The sequence below is a fragment of the Malania oleifera genome, chromosome 10 (genome assembly GCF_029873635.1).
Source record: "Malania oleifera isolate guangnan ecotype guangnan chromosome 10, ASM2987363v1, whole genome shotgun sequence".
In the NCBI taxonomy this organism is placed as follows: domain Eukaryota; kingdom Viridiplantae; phylum Streptophyta; class Magnoliopsida; order Santalales; family Ximeniaceae; genus Malania; species Malania oleifera.
This window is the reverse complement of record NC_080426.1, coordinates 54784046-54802951: the sequence shown is the minus strand read 5'-3', so window position 1 is coordinate 54802951 and position 18906 is coordinate 54784046. Positions and strand designations below refer to the sequence as shown.

Sequence of the window (18906 nt, the reverse complement as noted above, 5' to 3'; positions counted from 1 at the left end):
TAAAGAAAAAATTAAGACAAAACACAAATATAATGTAAAAAAATTCAAGGGAAAGAAGACACTGACCTCCTTTGAGGTTTGGAAAAAAAAATGAGGACCTCCCCTAACGTTTCAAAAATTCCATAGTCCTCTCTTGAGGTTTGTCAAAAAGACATTAGCCTCCTTTTATATTTGGCTAAAAGACTAATTTTTTGAGGGGTGTAAGTGTCCAAAAATTAAATGTCAGCGGAGTTCTATGGAAATTTTGAAACCTCAAGGGAAGTCCTTGTCGTTTTGCCAAATATTAGGGGGTTAGTATCTTTAGTCCCAAAATAAAAAATAATTTGCATACTACTTGTGGGCCATTCAAAAATTGCTAATTTGCTTTCATTACATGAATCATGACTAGGGATACCTATAACATTATAAAGTTCAAATTATTTTCAAGACTTAAGATACAACTCATTTATTTTGGAAAGGTTGAGGTTCTAGAGATTTTGAAATCAACTCATATTATGACATTCCTTTTATATAAACACGGAGTTAAACTTTTTTAGCCAAATCTAACTTGAGAATTACACTCCCAAAATGCTTAAGCCTCAACTAAAATGGTGCAAAAGGCATGTCTTTTGTTCAAATGCGTAAGCATCACCATGTAATGTAGCCTTTTGTGGGATTTGATATTTTGGATTGAGCCTTAAGGCATTTTAGGCATGCCTTGTCTTCAGGTAAGATTGAGCCTTTTAAAATAGTGTGTTCAAGCCGTTAGGGGCATGATTGATGTTGATTATTTAACAAGTCTATATTCATGGTCAATCTTGGAAGCATGCATAAAGAGTGATGCTAGATTGAAGTGCAAAATAATTTTAATTTAAACTTTAATAAATCTAGTACATAGAAGGCCTTTTATAGATTTCCAATGCTTAGGGAATAAGAAAACATTGGGAAGTCTAAATATTCTAAAATACTGTTGTGAAATAAGGGTGGCCTCTCCCAACAATGCGCAGCGGAATGAACATTGTATAAAGGGTCACACATACATACTTGCAACAAACAAATTTGGTGATAAAAAAAAACATTCCACAACCATAACAATATAAATAAAGTAAAGATAAGAGCAAGGACACCAGGAATTACGTGGTTCGGCAAAGCCTACATCCATGAGAGCAATCGGTAAGAGATTTCACTATGAAAATCAAAGATACATACTCAATGATCTTCTCTCCTTCTCTTACCCCTTTCTTACTCTTTTACATGTCAAAATATGCCTAGAAGAGCATATATAACAAGCCCTCGGAGGCTTCCCTCCGAATCCCCAACTGTCTCATCATTTACATTCAAAATTCAAATAACTTCTCGCAGCCCGGGCTTTCTCGTCGACGAGTCTTGAACTCTGCAGTTTTTCACCTCTCGGTATCTTCTTGTCGACAAGCATAGGACACTCGTCGACGAGTCATTGCTGCTGCATCAATATATGTTTTTCTCCCTTTGTTCATAAGTCCCCACAAAGTATAAGAGCCACACCATAAACAACAATCTCCACCTTGGCGATTATACGCCCCTTAGGAGAACCCGAAAAACATATCTGATTGCTCCACCTTGAACTTAGAATGCTCGGTTGGGACCGTCTCCCTTCTACCACTTGGAGACATGCACCAAGTCCAAGCAATACCGCTTGAACTTGTCATTGACGGTTTCAGCTTCTATCATCAACCCCGATACAGTTGTAGATGCAATACCTGAAAACTTCACCCTAGGCTTCTAATAAGACCTTCCCACAATAAGAAACAAAAAAGTTGCTGCAAGCCTTATATCACCAAAGCCCCCTGTATAGTCTTCAACAAAACTAACAACTGACGGTTCACTCTGTTGCTTGCTGAAACACTCCATTACAAAAATCATGGAGGACCTTTGACATATCCCGGACATCACAACCCATCCTTGGGTACCGAGTGGTAGATATTTCACAACGATTCTCCACAGTACCCCTTTGAGACGGCAAATGAAGTCTCCCTATGGTTCCGTCCAAAAGCGACCCTGAGATAACACTAATCTCTATGCAGCTTTGTCCATAAAGCCACTATGAGATAATACCAATCTCCTTGCAGCTTTGTCCATGCGAATCAACAAACCAAGACTCATCTTGGCCGTACCCAAACATAGTCATGTCAAAACCTTTCAACAGAGTTTCCAACTGATTAAAGCCTCAATTAAAGCATTTTCAGCCAATAACATGTCATTCATACACAACAAACATATCACTCCACTGTATCTTATCACCCTCTTCCATATTGGAAGCCTCACCACCTCACACCTGAGTGGTGTTCTGATAGTGCACATGAACTTGCCGTGATTCTGCGGATCTCTCGAGCTGAAACTCTTTACAAAATGACCAATGCCGTCTCTGCCCTGAGTCTGTTGCTCCACCTGCATCACAAACCCATTTAATCTGTGATATTGTTAACCTGAGTTAGAACTCCCCGCATTTCTGCCTTGAGTCCCTAACTCTACCTGAATAACATGATTGCTGCTGCTGCTGCAGTTTTCTGGCATTTTTGTTCCTCTTCCTTTACTTGAGTACGCTGCCCTATGACTTCATCAACAAAAAGCCATGTCCTCAATCACCCCTTTGTTTGCCACAGGATCACCCAACTTGCACCCTCCTTTCTTAGTGAATAAAGAAAGAGGTACTGTTCGGAAAATAACACCAAGCCTAGATCCTCCATCACTAGAATAGTGCACAAGTGGACATTCACTCACAACCGAGTAGTCTACTGCAAAAACATGCCCACAATTCACTTGCAACTTTTCCATCTAGCGATACTTTTGGCTATCGATCATACGAGGAACATACCATATTCACTGACTTCATCAAGAAGTACCCTGCAAGCTCTGCATATAACTTGCCCTGCTCAAAAAATTTCTTGAACAAAACCAGCGTACTCATCCCCAATGTTTGACTTGAGAATCTCTCTCCTAGTCTAGTTCTCCACCTCAGCCACTGCATGAAGTACACCAAGACCCTACATGATAAATCCATGAAATACATATGTCTATCCCATGATGGTATCATCATTGGTTCCCAAACATCTAAATACATGTAGTCACCCATATACTTTATGTCACGCCCTGAACCCGGAAATGGGACCCGGGGGTGAAAATTGTAACCTAACCTGTCCCTGTATCATATAAATCATCACAGATACAGTACACTAGATGAGGGTCCGACCCTGTGGGGTTCCCAGGTACCCTAAACACATCCAATCATAATCATATACGCAGCGGAAAAATTCATTCTATATCAACATATACAGTACCATACCAGAGTCTATACAAGAGCAGAACATGGCTCTAACAAAACAGACAAACTGGGTGCCCAAATACAACTCAAAATGGCAACCCAACAAAACTACAGTCCTAGCACTTACCCAAGCGCTAATGTAGTACACCGGCCACTACGCTCCCTACACCAGGACACTAGTTTCGGTTACCCGAAGGACCTGTAAAAATGTACGTACAGTAGGGGTGAGACACCTCTCAGTAAGGAAGAACACAGGTTATATCGGTGTGTGGCATTTGAGTGTTATCATGATACAACATACATGCAGTTAAATGCATTCTAGTACTAATTTACACAGTGCATACACGCACACATACGAAGGCCATTTATACGCAAGCCCCGTCACAATACACACACATGATCAGTAACCCGGTGTCGTCACACCCATCGGCCCAAAGCCGGTCGGGCATTCCGGCGTTGGCCAGTAGCCAACCCGCGAAGCACGGCACCACCGGCATATGGCTAGTCTTCGACTCCCATGGCATCATATCGGCGCTAACTGGTGGATCCACACCCTTCGGCCTGATCTGTTGGAATAGGCTCACGCCCTCGAATATAGAGTCGGCCACTCTTGCCAACGTGGCTGACGATACACACGCCCTCGGATATAGAGCCGGTCACTCTCAGGTTCTGGAACAATTTCGGAACCGCGTTCCTACTAGCACTTCAACATATCACACACACATGCATGCTCATATAACCAAACAAACCACACTCATTTGGTAATCTAAATCATGGTTTTCCAAACAAATACAGTTTAAACAAAGTCAAGGCACGGTCATCCCAATATCACAGTATAAATCACACATATACTCGGTTTTCAACAAAACCCGGGATTCAGCCCGTCGCCCCCTTTTTCCCAAAATTGTAATAATGAAAAACCCATAGTTTTCCTTGTTAGATTCCCCTAAATGAGTAGCCAAAACACACAGAGGACCGTGGACCACAGTTCCACCGAGTCCGATTTCAAAAATAACCAATATAAACATAGTTCCCCTTACCTTAATCCCGTAGGCAAATCCTGAACTCCAAGGTTCCTAAACAGCGAACTGAGTTTCAAAACTTATAAATCATAGTACAGAATATACTCACAAGACTGATACCTACAAAACTACTGGATCAGAATTAAAAACCGAGCCTTACCTCGATTTTACGCTGAAACCCGAAAATCTCTGAAACGAGATTCCGATTCGTAGAAGTTGTAGAGAATCCTTCCACGATCCTCGTGGTAGCTTTCGTTTTTCGATTTCGTCAACGATCGGTGAAGAATTCTAGAGAGAAGGAGAGAGTAGAGAGAGTTTAGAAAGAGAGAGAGATAAGATTGAGTTTACTTAATGAAGAAGTAATAGAAATTTCCTTTTATAGCCCTTGACCCAAAAATTTCCAATTTTGCCCCTCTTAATATTTAAACCCATTTTTTCACATTTTGGGTTTTTACTATCTCCCCTCCTTACAAAAATTTCTTCCTCAAAATTTGCCATCTCTTATTCCCAGATTCATACATACAATCAAATACATTGACATAACTCAAGAGCGAACTGACGATCATCACAGCATAGTCCCATCATACACATACACTTAGACACAACTCAAGAGCGAACTGACGATCATCACTGCATTGTCCCATCATACACATACACATACATACCCTCACTTATGGCAGAGAAATACTGTGGTTACATATACAACAGTCTCAGGAGTTCACAATACTCACACTCTCGATGACTAACCACCTATTCCAACCCATAGTAGGATCATGTACAAGTGCTCAAAATAACTGTGGATACTTCCGGCGTATTTCCGTTTCTAGTTTCCAAGAAGTTTTTTTAACCTCGTGGTTTCGCCACAATACCTTCACTAATGGTATCTCTCTGGTACGAAACTTCGAATTTTACGGTCTAGAACCTGAACAGGTATCTCCTCATATGTTAAAGTATCCCCAATTTCCAACTCATCATAACTAACCACATGTGAAGGATCCAACACGTACCTCCTCAACATGGAGACGTGAAACACATCATGGATCCTCGAAAGTGCTGGAGGTAATGCAACTCTGTAGGCTACTGGACCCACTCACTCAAGTACTTCGAATGGTCTGATATACCTCGAGCTTAGCTGACCCTTCCTGCCGAATCTCATCACTCCTTTCATTGGAACCATACGCAGAAATACCTTACCTCCCACTTCAAACTCTAACTCACGGCGGCGAACATCTGCATAACTCTTTTGCCGATTCTGAGTTGATTTAATCCTCTCCTGGATCAAACCCACCTTCTCAGACGCCTGCTGCACAAGTTTAAGTCCTAACACCTGACGTTCACCAACCTCATCCCAACACAAAGGAGATCGACACCTCCGACTATACAAAGCCTCAAACGGTGCCATCCCGATACTAGATTGGAAGTTGTTGTTATAAGAAAACTCCACAAGTGGTATAAACTGTATCTAGCTACCACCGAAGTCTAACACACAAGCTCGCAACATATCTTCCAATATCTGTATTGTCCTCTCCAACTGTCCATCAGTCTGGGGGTAGAACGCTGTACTGAAAGTAAGCTTCGTCCCCAATGCCTCTTGCAAACTCGTCCAGAATCGAGAAGTAAACCTCAGATCTCGATCTGACACAATGGACACCGGTACCCCGTGCATTCTCACAATCTCATGCACATACAAATCTGCTAGCCTACTCAAAGGATAGCTAACCTTCATCGGTATGAAATGAGCAGATTTCGTCAATTTATCCACGATCACCTAGATAGCATTCTGTCCGTGAAGCGTTGGTGGCAATCCGGTCACAAAATCCATGGAAATATGCTCCCATTTCCACATCGGAATAGGCAAAGGCTGCAACAGCCCTGCAGGCCTCTGATATTCAACTTTCACTTGCTGACACGTCAGACACTGCTCCACGAACTGAGCAATCTGCCTCTTCATACCAGACCACCAGAAGGTCTCACGCAAGTCTCGATACATCTTCGTACTACCAGGATGTACCGTAAACATAGAACGATGCGCCTCCTCTAGAATCGTCCTTCTGATCTCATCATCGTTCGGAACACACAATCTGGTCCCAAACCTCAGCACACCTCCCTCAGAGATGTTAAACTCTGTAGTTAGTCCTTGTTGTACCTTTTCCATAACCTCTGCCAACTTTGCATCACTAGCCTGCGCGGCTTTTATACGCTCAAACAAAATCGGTTGGACCACCAAACCAGCAAGATAAGCCTGATGATCACCCACCACCAACTCTATACCTGAGCTCTCCAAATCCCGTCTGATGTGACACTGAGTTACAATTGCAGATATAGCCGTAGGCCCTAACTTCCGACTCAACGCATCAGCTACCACATTAGCCTTCCCCAGGTGATAACTGATTGTGCAATCGTAGTCTTTAATCAATTCAAGCCACCGCCTCTACCTCATATTCAACTCCTTCAGTGTGAAGAAATACCTGAGGCTCTAATGGTCAGTGAAGATCTCACACTGCACCTCGTACAAATAGTGTCGCTAGATCTTCAGTGCATACACAACAACAGCCAACTCCAGATCATGCGTAGGGTAATTCTTCTCATACTCTTTCAGTTGCCGAGAATCATACGCCACAACCTTACCTTGCTGCATAAGCACACATCCCAAGTCCTTTAGAGACGTGTCGCTATAAATCACAAATCCACCATCTCCTGAATGAATGGTCAATATTGGAGTAGTAACCATCCGGTGCTTCAACTCCTGAAAGCACTGCTCGAAATCACTGGTCCACTCAAATTGCTCTCCCTTCCTGGTCAATCGTGTCAGAGGTCTAGGCAGTTTAGAGAAACCCTCTACGAACCGACGATAATAACCCACCAGTCCCAGAAAATTCCGAATTTCCTGCACATTCTTCGGCCTTACCCAGTCGACCACAGCTTCAATCTTGCTAGGATCAACTGATATACCATCCCCAGTAACCACATGGCCTAAGAATGTGATCTGACTCAACCAGAATTCACATTTCTTCAACTTAGCATACAACTTCTTCTCCCGCAGAATCTATAGCACTAACCTCAAATGTTCTGCGTGTTCTTTCGTACTCCTTGAGTATACCAGAATGTCATCAATGAATACCACTACAAATCGATCTAGGTACTCATGGAAAACCCTGTTCATCAGATCCATGAACACCGCCGGAGCATTTGTCAACCCAAAAGGCATGACTAAAAACTCGTAGTGGCCATATCTAGTTCGAAAAGCCGTCTTCGCTACATCCTCCGCTCTAACCCTCACTTGATGATATCCTAACCGCAAATTGATCTTCGAAAAGACTCGCGTCCCCTGCAACTGGTCAAAGAGATCATTTATACGAGGTAAAGGATAACGATTCTTCACAGTTACCTTATTAATCTCCCGATAATCAATGCACATCCGCATCGACCCGTCCTTCTTTATAAATAGTACTGGAGCTCCCTAGGGCGAAACACTAGGTCGAATGAATCCCCTGTCCAGTAATTCCTACAACTGCTCCTTCAACTCCTGAAATTCTGCTGGAGCCATCCGGTACGGAACTTTAGAGTCGGTGCCTTACCAGGCAGCAACTCTATCGCAAACTCCACCTCACGATCTGGAGGTAAATCGGGTAAATTATCTGGAAACACATCCTGGAATTCGCTAACTACCCAAATATCCTCGAGTCTCAACTCATCCCGCGGAGGTTCCTCCACACAAGCTAAGTACCCCTAACATCCGTCCAAGAGTAGCTTCCTCGCCTATAATGCCGATAGAATCTGTGGCGCTGAAAGCACACACGATCCTACAAACTCATACTCCTGCTCCCCAGGAGGTCTGAAAACTACTACCTTCCTACGACAGTCGATCACGGCATAACTGGAGAACAACCAATCTATCCCCAGAATGATATCAAACACCGACATGTCGTATACTACAAGATTCGCCGGTAGCAGCTTTCCCTGAATTTCTACTGGGTAGTCTACCAACATCTTCCTACAGGAAGATACACTCCCAGATGGCGTAGTAACAGATAACACCTCATTCATATCTCGAGTCTCAACCCCACACCGTCCCACAAAATTCACAGATACAAAGGAATGGGTTGCACCCGAATCAAACAAAACAGAAGCTTTATTCAAAAGCAATAATAAGGTACCTGTCACCACGTTACTTGCATGCTCAGCGTCCGCTAGAGTAAGAGAGTATACTCTGGCCGAAGCTGTATTCGTCTGAATGGTTCCCTGAGGTTTCTGGTTGCTCCCTCAGTCCCCACTAACTGCAGGCACGTTTTGCCTCGGTGCTCGACAATCACGAGACCTGTGGCCTGGCTGGCCACAGTTGTAGCAACTACCTCCAAATGGCCGGCACTCACCCTCGTGCCACCTGTTGCATCTGGTACAACGACCATCAGTCTGGCTCCTCTGAGAAACCTGGCACTCGGTATTCTGATGATAACCTGAGCCTTTGCTCTTCTTCTTCCACGATCCCTGACGAGATCCTGTCTGAGAACCAGAAGGTACTGTCCTCTTCCTCGATTCCTGATCCACCTTGTCCTCTCGAATACCAGTTTCGATCACCGTGGCCTTATCCACCAATACCGAGAACTCGCGGATCTGAAGCATACCCACCATTCTACGGATATCCTTCCTCAAACCCTTCTCGAACCTCCGAGTCTTCTCATACTCGCTCGAGATCATACATGGTGCAAAACGGGACAACTCTATGTATCGAGCCGCATACCCTTGCACCGTCAAACTCCCCTGCGTCAGAGCAGCAAACTCATCTGCCTTCGCATCACGTACTGAAGTCGGGAAGTATCTGTCAAAGAACACCTCCTTGAAACGGCTCCATGTCATCTCCTCAGGACCAGCTCTCTGTCTCTCCAGCAAACTCACCGCAGTCCACCATCGACTCGCCTCCCCAGACAGTTAGAAAGTAGCATAGAGGGCTCCCTGCCTATCCGTGCAGTGCAGAACTCCCAGAATCCTCTCAGTCTTCTCCATCCAGTTCTCTGCTGTCGTCGGGTCAGGTCCTCCAGAGAACGTCGGAGGATGTATGCGTGTGAACCTCACAATGGTGCACCCCGCAGCAGTATGAGAGCACTCGCATCTCCTCACACTCCGCCCGATCTCCCGTAATACCTGCCTCATCAAACCTCGAGGCACAGAAAGGGACTCATCACTCGCAGTCTCCTCGGAGCCACTTCCCAGATTATTATCCCTGGGCTCCATTCTGCAACACAATAGGAATCTATCAGTATCCCTATAACATAAACAGTTAACACAATGATCTACATTAATCGTGTTAACTACTTCCTGCTAGGTCTAGGTATGTCCTATCACACTGACACGAAAGTCATCAATGATCTGCCCTACTTTTACTGGAATCGTCATCCTAGGAAAAACACGGAATACCATCGACAATCCCTAGTCTAGCAACCGAACAACTCTCAACCAACTCTACCCATATCCACATCCTATACTCTGGTATGTACTCATAACTAAACCTAACCAAGTCTACAAGATCTGGTAACCAACTTGGCTTTGATACCAAGCTGTCATGCCCCGAACCCGGAAATGGGACTCGAGGGTGAAAATTGTAACCTAACCTGTCCCTGTATCATATAAATCATCACAGATACAGTACACTGGATGAGGGTCCGACCCCGTGGGGTTCCCAGGCACCCTAAACATATCCAATCATAATCATATACGTAGTGGAAAAAGTCATTCTATATCAACATATGCAGTACCATACTAGAGTCTATACAAGAGTAGAACATGACTCTAACAAAACAGACAAACTGGGTGCCCAAATACAACTCAAAATGGCAACCCAACAAAACTACAGTCCTAGCACTTACCCAAGAGCTAACGTAGTACACCGGCCACTACGCTCCCTACACTAGGACGCTAGTTCCGGTTACCCGAAGGACCTGTAAAAATGTACGTATAGTAGGGGTGAGACACCTCTCAGTAAGGAAGAACACAGGTTATATCGGTGTGTGGCATTTGAATGTTATCACGATACAACATACATGCAGTTAAATGCATTCCAGTACTAATTTACACAGTGCATACACGCACACATATGAAGGCCATTTATACGCAACCCCGTCACAATACACACACATGATCAGTAACCCGGTGTCGTCACACCCATCGGCCCGAAGCCGGTCGGGTATTCCGGCGTTGGCCCGTAGCTAACCCGCGAAGCATGGCGCCACCGGCACATGGCTAGTCCTCGACTCTCATGGCATCGTACCGGCGCTAACTGGTGGATCCACACCCTTCGACCTGATCTGCTGGAATAGGCTCACCCTCTCGGATATAGAGCCGGCCACTCTTGCCAACGTGGCTGGTGATACACATACCCTCGGATATAGAGCCGGCCACTCTCAGTACCTGAAACAATTTCGAAACCACGTTCCTACTAGCACTTCAACATATCACACACACATGCATGCTCATATAACCAAACAAACTATACTCATTTGGTAATCTAAATCATGGTTTTCCAAACAAATATAGTTTAAACAAAGTCAAGGCACGGTCATCCCAATATCACAGTATAAATCACACATATACTCGGTTTTCAACAAAACTAGGGATTTAGCCCGTCGCCCCCTTTTTCCCAAAACTGTAACAATAAAAAACCCATAGTTTTTCCCGTTAGATCCCCCTAAATATCCCCCTAAATGAGTAGCCAAAACACACACAGGACCGTGGACCACAGTTCCATCGGGTCCGATTTTAAAAATAACCAATATAAACATAGTTCCCCTTACCTTAACCCCATAAGCAAATCCCGAACTCCAAGGTCCCTAAACAGCGAATCGAGTTTCAAAACCTACAATTCATAGTACAACATATACTCACAAGACTGATACCTACAAAACTATTGGATCAGAATTAAAAATCGAGCCTTATCTTGATTTTACGCCGAAACCCGAAAATCTCCGAAACAAGATTCCGATCCGTAGAAGTTGTAGAGAATCCTTCCACGATCCTCGTGGTTGCTTCCGTTTTTCGATTTCGTCAACGATCGACGAAGAATTCTAGAGAGAAGGAGAGAGTAGAGAGAGTTTAGAGAGAGAGAGAGATAGGATTGAGTTTACTTAATGAAGAAGTAATAGAAATTTCCTTTTATAGCCCTTGACCCAAAAATTTCCAATTTTGCCCCTCTTAATATTTAAACCCATTTTTTCGCATTTTGGGTTTTTACACTTTAACCGCATATACCACAAAAAATCCGACTCAGACTTAATAGTTGCAACTCCACCTACAACTATAACATCTTGTAGTGTAAAGATATTTTTTGCTACTTTATCTCCTTTCATCACTATCAAGTTACCCTCACACACTTTCATTTCTCGACATTCAGACTTGTAACAATATCCATTACGGTCTAAAATTCCAAATGAAATACCATTCTTCCTTAGACCCGATTCATACTTTATGTCACATATGGTTTTTACAACACCATCATACATTTTTGATTTTGACATTTCTAATAACAAATATTTTGTATGAAATATAATTTTCAAACAAAATACAACTAGCATAAATTGACCTATCGGTGTCAAACCATTTCCTACGATAAAAGCATCCGGTGACTAAGATTCAAGAATTATCCGCGAGGCACCCCGAACCCGATGAACCACGTAACATATCTCCAACACTACATTCTGACTCTTCCTCCATTACACTTGCAGATTTTGATGAACCCTTAGACATATATCGGCATTCCCGTTTTTTCCAAACTAATGCTGGAGAATTCTTATTCATGACATGATGCAACACGTCCTTAGCTAAATAAAGACAAATGATTGCTCCCATTCCCTTCCAAGTCATTGCATCTATGCTATCCGGTTGAAAATCTATATTAACCTTTCACCAAAACCTTGTTGCACTAAGAGATCCTTCAATTCAGAGGCCATACAACACTCTCTAATACCAAATAAGGGCGGTCTCTCCCAATAATGCGCAGCAGAATGAACATTGTATAAAGGGTCACACATACATACTTGCAACAAACAAATTTGGTGATAAACAAAAACATTCCACAACCATAGTAATATAAAGAGAGTTAAGATAAGAGCAACGACACCAGGAATTACGTGGTTCGGGAAAGCTTGCATCTACGGGAGCAATCGGTAAGAAATTTCACTATGAAATTCAAAGATACACACTCAATGATCTTCTCTCCTTCTCTTACCCCTCTTTTACTCTCTTACATGTCAAAATATGCCCAGAAGAACATATCTAATAAGTCCTCGGAGGCTTCCCTCTGAATCCCCAACCGTCACACCGTTTGCATTCAAAATTCAAATAACTTCTCGCAGCCCGGGCGCATTTGTCGACGAGTACAAGTGATTTGTCAACGAGTCAGAGAAGACCACTCATCGACTAGTCAACCCACTCGTTGATGAGTCTTGAACTCTGCAGTTTTTCACCTCTCGACATCTTCTTGTAGACGAGCACAGGGCATTTGTCGACGAGTCATTGCTGCTGCATCAATATATGTTTTTCTCCCTTTGTTCATAAGCCCCCACAAAGTATAAGAGCCACACCATAAACAATAAATACAAATTTTCTAAATAGAAAATATCCTATAATCTTGTAGATATATTCCAATAAAAATAAAGTATATGAAAAAATTGAAAACATAATAAAATTTCCAAAAAATATAATTCATCTTGTTTGCATGCTGCATCATTCTCCTGAATCTCCTCTAGTTGGGAAAAATCCAACCTCAAATTTTGAATATGTGAAGGTTCTAGAACTATGATTGCAAGTAAACTTGAAAGATATCGATGCAATTCGATGGCATCAGAAGCGAAATAGAATTCAATAGTAGAGAAGTTACTGGAGGGCAGCTGATAAATTTACCCAAAATAATAACCAATTTTGGGCAAGGAATCAACAGTTGTCAATGATGAATTTCGCTTTGGTTGGCATTGTAAAAGCAATGATTTATTCGTCTTCTTTTTCTTTTTTCGTCTCTTTTATTTTTATTTTTTGATGCTACACTTTTTTTTTTGCTTTTGTTTTTGCTTCTACTCCTCATTGCAAAACTTTTGGGTTTGTTGGATGTCTATTCTTAGAAATAGAATGGAATAAGATGGGAATGTAACAAAAATATTGTATATAGATGTAATAATTTAAAACAAATCATTCATGCAAAAAATTTTGTCATTCTATCCTACATGGAATTTAGAAATAGACATTAATGGTCATTACTTGACTATTCCATGTTATGGATTTACAAAGTTCTTGCATTGTCATTTTCTTTATGATAACATATTTTCTTTTGAAAGCTATCAAATTCTTACTTTACTGCTGCCTTACTCCAAAGAATTAGCACCCCATGAACCAAATGTAACCCTGTTTTAATGAAAATTTCCCCCTTATCGTGGCTCTAAATGGAAGGGGAAAGTGTGGAGATTGCAGAAAGGAGTAGTGGTGGTCGAAATGTGGATGACTGGATGGTGGTGTAGATGCAGTGGCACAAAGCGATTTAAACCCTGCAAGTTTGATTTAGCACAAACAACCCTATTAAATATTGACAACATGACAATTTAAGCTAAATATTATGAAACTTGCCAAAGAACAGTGACAACTGCGTCCGATTAGAGGCTGCTTTATACCACTCGAGGTAGGAGCCAAAGATGCCATCCATGGTTAATTTTGAAAAAGGAAAGAAGAGAGAGAATAACCAGCCTCTTGATTACATCAATATTTGAATCAAGTTCTTTAGTCACACAAGCATCTTAGCCTCTTAAGTGTGTACCATACACTGCAAGGAATAAGAAGAAGCCCCTGACAAACACTTAAGAACAATAGACTTATGAGGAGAGAGAGGAGAAAGAAACTGAAAGAGAAGAGAGTGGGGGCGTCTAGGGATGGCAAGCTTCTTTGTCTTATCTCTTTGATCTCTTATATAGAGTTCCGAGGCATCGGGTGACTGCCAAGTGGTTTCCTTGTCATTAAGATATCCCTTCATACACACACACACACACACACACACACACACACACACACTATCGTTTCTTATTCAAATTTTTATTCTTATCACGTGTGGCCCATTAAGTTCATTCTAATCTAATGGCGAGTATGGTTATATCAATCTAGATCAATATCTCAATTATCTAATTAGTTGAATTAAAACACCTTTCATATCTCCTTTTATGAGGATTCTAATATCAAAGTTCTTTAGGACATTCATTATCCATGAGACTTAGTTGGTGATATATGTTAATTTGAATGGGAGAGAGCTTATTCCATTACAATCAATGTGTGATGTAGTCCTTATTTAATGCAATGCCTCGATTAAGCAACTTAGATAATGAGAAATATATGTGGAATCTCTTGCTTAATGCTATGTGTCTGAGCTTTAATTATGACTTTAATTAGAGAGGTCTTCTACTCTTATGCCTTAGTGAAGGATTTCCTAAGTCATATTAAGAAGACCTTATAGGACTTTCATTATTTACCGTCAAGGTACTATGTCTATATTCACTTACCTTCATGCATAAGACTATCATAACCTGCTTGTTCACATTCAGATTTCTTGATTAGAGAATGAGTGTATGGTGCGCTCATTAAAAAAAATCTTATACCTAACTATCTAAGCACTATACTATACACAAGTGTAATATAAACACTTCGACAAATACGTAAAACTTCGTTCTAGTGTTTTAGGGGTTGGTCATGATCTGTGCACTTGGTCTTTAACATGTAACATTTTAAACATGTATCCTTGTGTTTGTCTCAGTGTCGCACCATTCCCTAAATGTCATACATAGCTCAAGCTAATTTATTTGGATTATCAGTGCCTAGTTGGTAATTATATGAACAGAAGTTTTGTTATAACCAAGTGCAAAAGGATACAAGTTTTATGTCCTTAATCTATTTAAGGACTTATTTCCTCGACTCAAATCCTATAAACTATGCAAAACTTGACCTTTTATTAATTAGGCGAACATAGGAAGTGTTAAGTTGAAATGGAACTGGAGAAAATGGAAATGCCTTAAAGAGGATGAGCTGCAGCCGTGTACCAAATTCATTCTGTCAAAAACACAATTATCACATGCTAAAATAATCCATTAAATACCATGTGCTCATTATCCCATTAGAATGCAATAACTCCTTTCCTTCTATATCTATCCTATGTATCTATAAATAAGAACATTTGTGTTGTGTGAAGTGTGCAAATGAAGCGAGTGAGTGAGGAGTGTGAGAGTGCTGAAGCTGAGAGAGGGAGAAAAGTGTGAGAAGAGTTGAGTTGAGTGTGTGTTTCCTCCTTTTGTTTTTCTTTTTGGTTATAGTATATTTGATGTGCTCTGTGAACATAGGTCAGATTAGACCGAAACACGTAAATCTGGTGTTTTTATTTTGTGTGCTTGTTTTTCTTGTGTGTGTGATTATTGTTCCTAGATCCCTAACAGGAAGATACAATGTAAATGTCCTTACATGATATCATTTTTTTTTGGGGTTTAGGGCATACAAATAACATGTCCAAGCCAAGGAGGCCTTTTATAGGTTTACAGTGCTTTGGAAATAATAAAATCAATTTTAGAAATCTAAATAAATTAAAATACTAATTTACTAAATAAAATAACCTTGAATCTTAAAAATACAATCCTAACAAAATACATAAATAAAAGATGAAAAAATGATATAAAAATTACAAAAATATAATTCCTCTTGCTTGGATGTAGCATCAAAAAGATTATTTGCAATTGTTTCTAGTATGTATTTATTAGGTTGCACTTTTCATTTCAAGTTATTTTGTTTTCCTTTGTATAAAATCTGCCAGCTGTGATATTATGCAACAAATACTTAGCATATGCTTTTCGATACAAGTTAAACTTTTGACAAGGGTTTTTGTTAGCTCCATTTGCCTTGGGGTGGTTTTATTTTTTAGCCAATAATAATTGTTAAATTTCAGACTCCACCTGCATTTGTTATTCATCCTCAAGAGTTGGAAAGGGGATATGCTGAGTTAGTTAAGAATTTTAAGATGTTTTTGCACCAGTTTGTTGGTTGCCTGTAGTTGGAGTGAAAAAAGCATTAATAATTGTCAATGCTCGAATCATTGATTTGCACTCTTGGAAGTAAGACGACAGTGGTTTTGGTCCAACTCTAGGGTGGTATATTTTGGCACATTGAGCCTCATAATTTTGTCCCATGAAATGCATTTCATAGGATTGAGACCTAATTTGTCTCTATATGGGAAAGCTTTTTCTAGGACATTCCTAATGTAGGTTGTGACGTGCTCTCTTGTTTGATCTCTTTTTGTCTCTTGTTCAATCTTTGGCATCCTTGATAGTGGCACACACCTACTCACATGGCAATATCTCTTAAGTCCAAGGTAATTCTGACACCAAATGTAGCCGTTTTCTTACTTTGGTGAACTATTGATCGCTTAGGCTTCATGGTTTTGTCCCATAAAGGTGCCTCACAAAGTTAAGGCCTAGTTCGTCCTTCTAAAGCCAAGATCTCCCTAGTACACATGCCATGTGGAATTGTAATAGGCTTGCCGCCCGATCTTCAACCTCAATAGTCTCAGCCTAGTATTATGTACTTTGGTCCATTGAGCCTCATGATTTTACCTCATAAAGATGCCTCACAAAATTGAGACAATCAGCCCTCATATGGCGAAGATCTCCTTTATGCACTCTCATTGTGGATCAGCTCATTCGTCCAATTTTTTATATCCTCTTGAGAGTGCTCCACACCTAGGAGGGGAGTGCATCAGTCATTGAATCGAGAGATGGGATCAAGTTTGGTCCAACCTGTTCGGTTGAAGGAGTTAAACTGGTCCTCTTCAATAAGTAAACAATGGATAATGGTTAGTTGGTTCCAAAGTGACTTTTCCTTCTGAATTGAGAAAATTGAATTGACCAGTTAATGAATTTTTAAAATAATTTATTTTAAAAAAATCACAAGCATATTATCATTGTTTTTTTACTTCTCAATTTGATACAAACAAATCCACACTGGCTAACTCTTAACGTTTTGCATCATGCTGCAAGTGCATCTATTGTCCTACTCCCATTGCTGCCACCATCTTACTACCACCACGCCAGGTCAATGCCTCTGCTATCCTTGTCCTTGATGGCATCCCACCCATTTGACCATTCAACAAAGATTGATTTGTAGAAATTTTGAATCTCTGGGTCTTTAACCTGAACCGAACATTTGATACTTTAATATTCTGATTCTTCAACTTGAACCCAACCTTTTTCGAAGCTTTGAAGGTTTGACACTTCAATTTTTCAAAGATTAATTCACAGCTTGATAGCCACCAGTGGAGCTCAGCCTGAATCAAGGGTAAAGCCATCACTTGACACAGTTCTTCTTCTTCCATATTTTTCTAGCAGAAATGCTTGAATAGTTACTTGATTCTAGCAATTAGTTAACATGAATACATGCTGATTCTAAATAAAGAGTTGGTGCATTTTTGTCTAAAACTTGACTTTGATTTGCATGTGTTTGCAAAAAGGACTAAAATTTTGTAACTTCTGAGTTTGGCTTAGTGGTTTTTTGTTTTTAATCTGTTCGGTTCTGCACATTTTGAATCCCACTAGCTCGGTTGGCTTGGTTTCGGCTGCAGACTCCAAATCAGGACATTTTCTTTGGATGGAAACATGCAAAAGGACTGTTGCTTTGAATGAAAAAATGATAGCAATTGTAGTGTGGTAGGAAAATAGAAAAAATGGACACTTGCCCAGTAGGGCATTGGAGGGATCTGCTTCTTTATTGTTGTATTGATTCATGGTATTGCATGCCATATATCTGGATTCATTTTCCAATTTTAGTGTATCTTGCTGGTTAGAGTGCTGTACACTAGTACCTTGTGATATGTTAAGATGAACCCGTTCCTTTTCATTTGCTTGCTTCCCAGTGAAGAAGGATTGGGAACTTGCACGGCGACTTGGAGGGAAAGGGCAGCCTTGGTGAGACTCAGTGCATCATGCTGGCGACTAACCCTTATTTTATCAGTTGCAACCATTCTAAATTTGTAATATGCACTTGTCATTCGATAGCATGTTCATTCTTGTATTGTAAGAGGCTTACCAATTTTTTTGTTTTTAAATGTAAAAGAATATTGTTACTAGAAAACAAATAGAATCGCAGACATGGGGAGAATTAGGCATTTTCTTAGGTCATGAATGCTTATCCTTAGGAGTAGAATGGTCATAATAGAAGAATTGGATAATTTGTATAAAAAACTAATTTTATCAAAAGGTGTGTTTTTGTGACGAATCTTGTAGAAATGTATAGTTATGCTATGAAGTGTTTTGTTTAAGTTCTTTTCTTTCTAAGATGGAATAGGATAAGTTGGCTGAAGCATAATGACAATATTATCTCTAGTTCTAGTACTAAAAAAAGTTACAATTGAATCAAAACTAAATTAATGAAAGCAAATAATTACAGTAAAGGACTGCTTTATCCTAAGATAAATGGACAAAAGTAAATTTTTAATGGATGATTTTAGCATTCATCACAAAAAATAGCAAAAAAAATAAAAATAAATCTTATAACCCAATTCATTTTTAGTAGGTCACATCCTCTCTAAAAATAGAACAAAAGAAA

The 18906-nt window shown here is 40.5% G+C and overlaps 1 protein-coding gene across 3 annotated transcripts in view; it reads left to right on the top strand.

Annotated features, from left to right (window-relative positions):
* Positions 1–18576, top strand: part of LOC131166056 (histone H3-like centromeric protein CENH3) — a 34996-nt gene extending 16420 nt beyond the window's left edge. For all 3 annotated transcript variants that reach the window (XM_058124286.1, XM_058124285.1, XM_058124289.1), the window contains exon 7: positions 18215–18576. In XM_058124286.1, coding sequence (XP_057980269.1) covers positions 18215–18270 — 56 coding nt within the window. In that variant the 3' untranslated portion in view covers positions 18271–18576. The remainder of the gene's footprint in view (positions 1–18214) is intronic.
* The last annotated feature ends 330 nt before the right edge of the window (positions 18577–18906 follow it).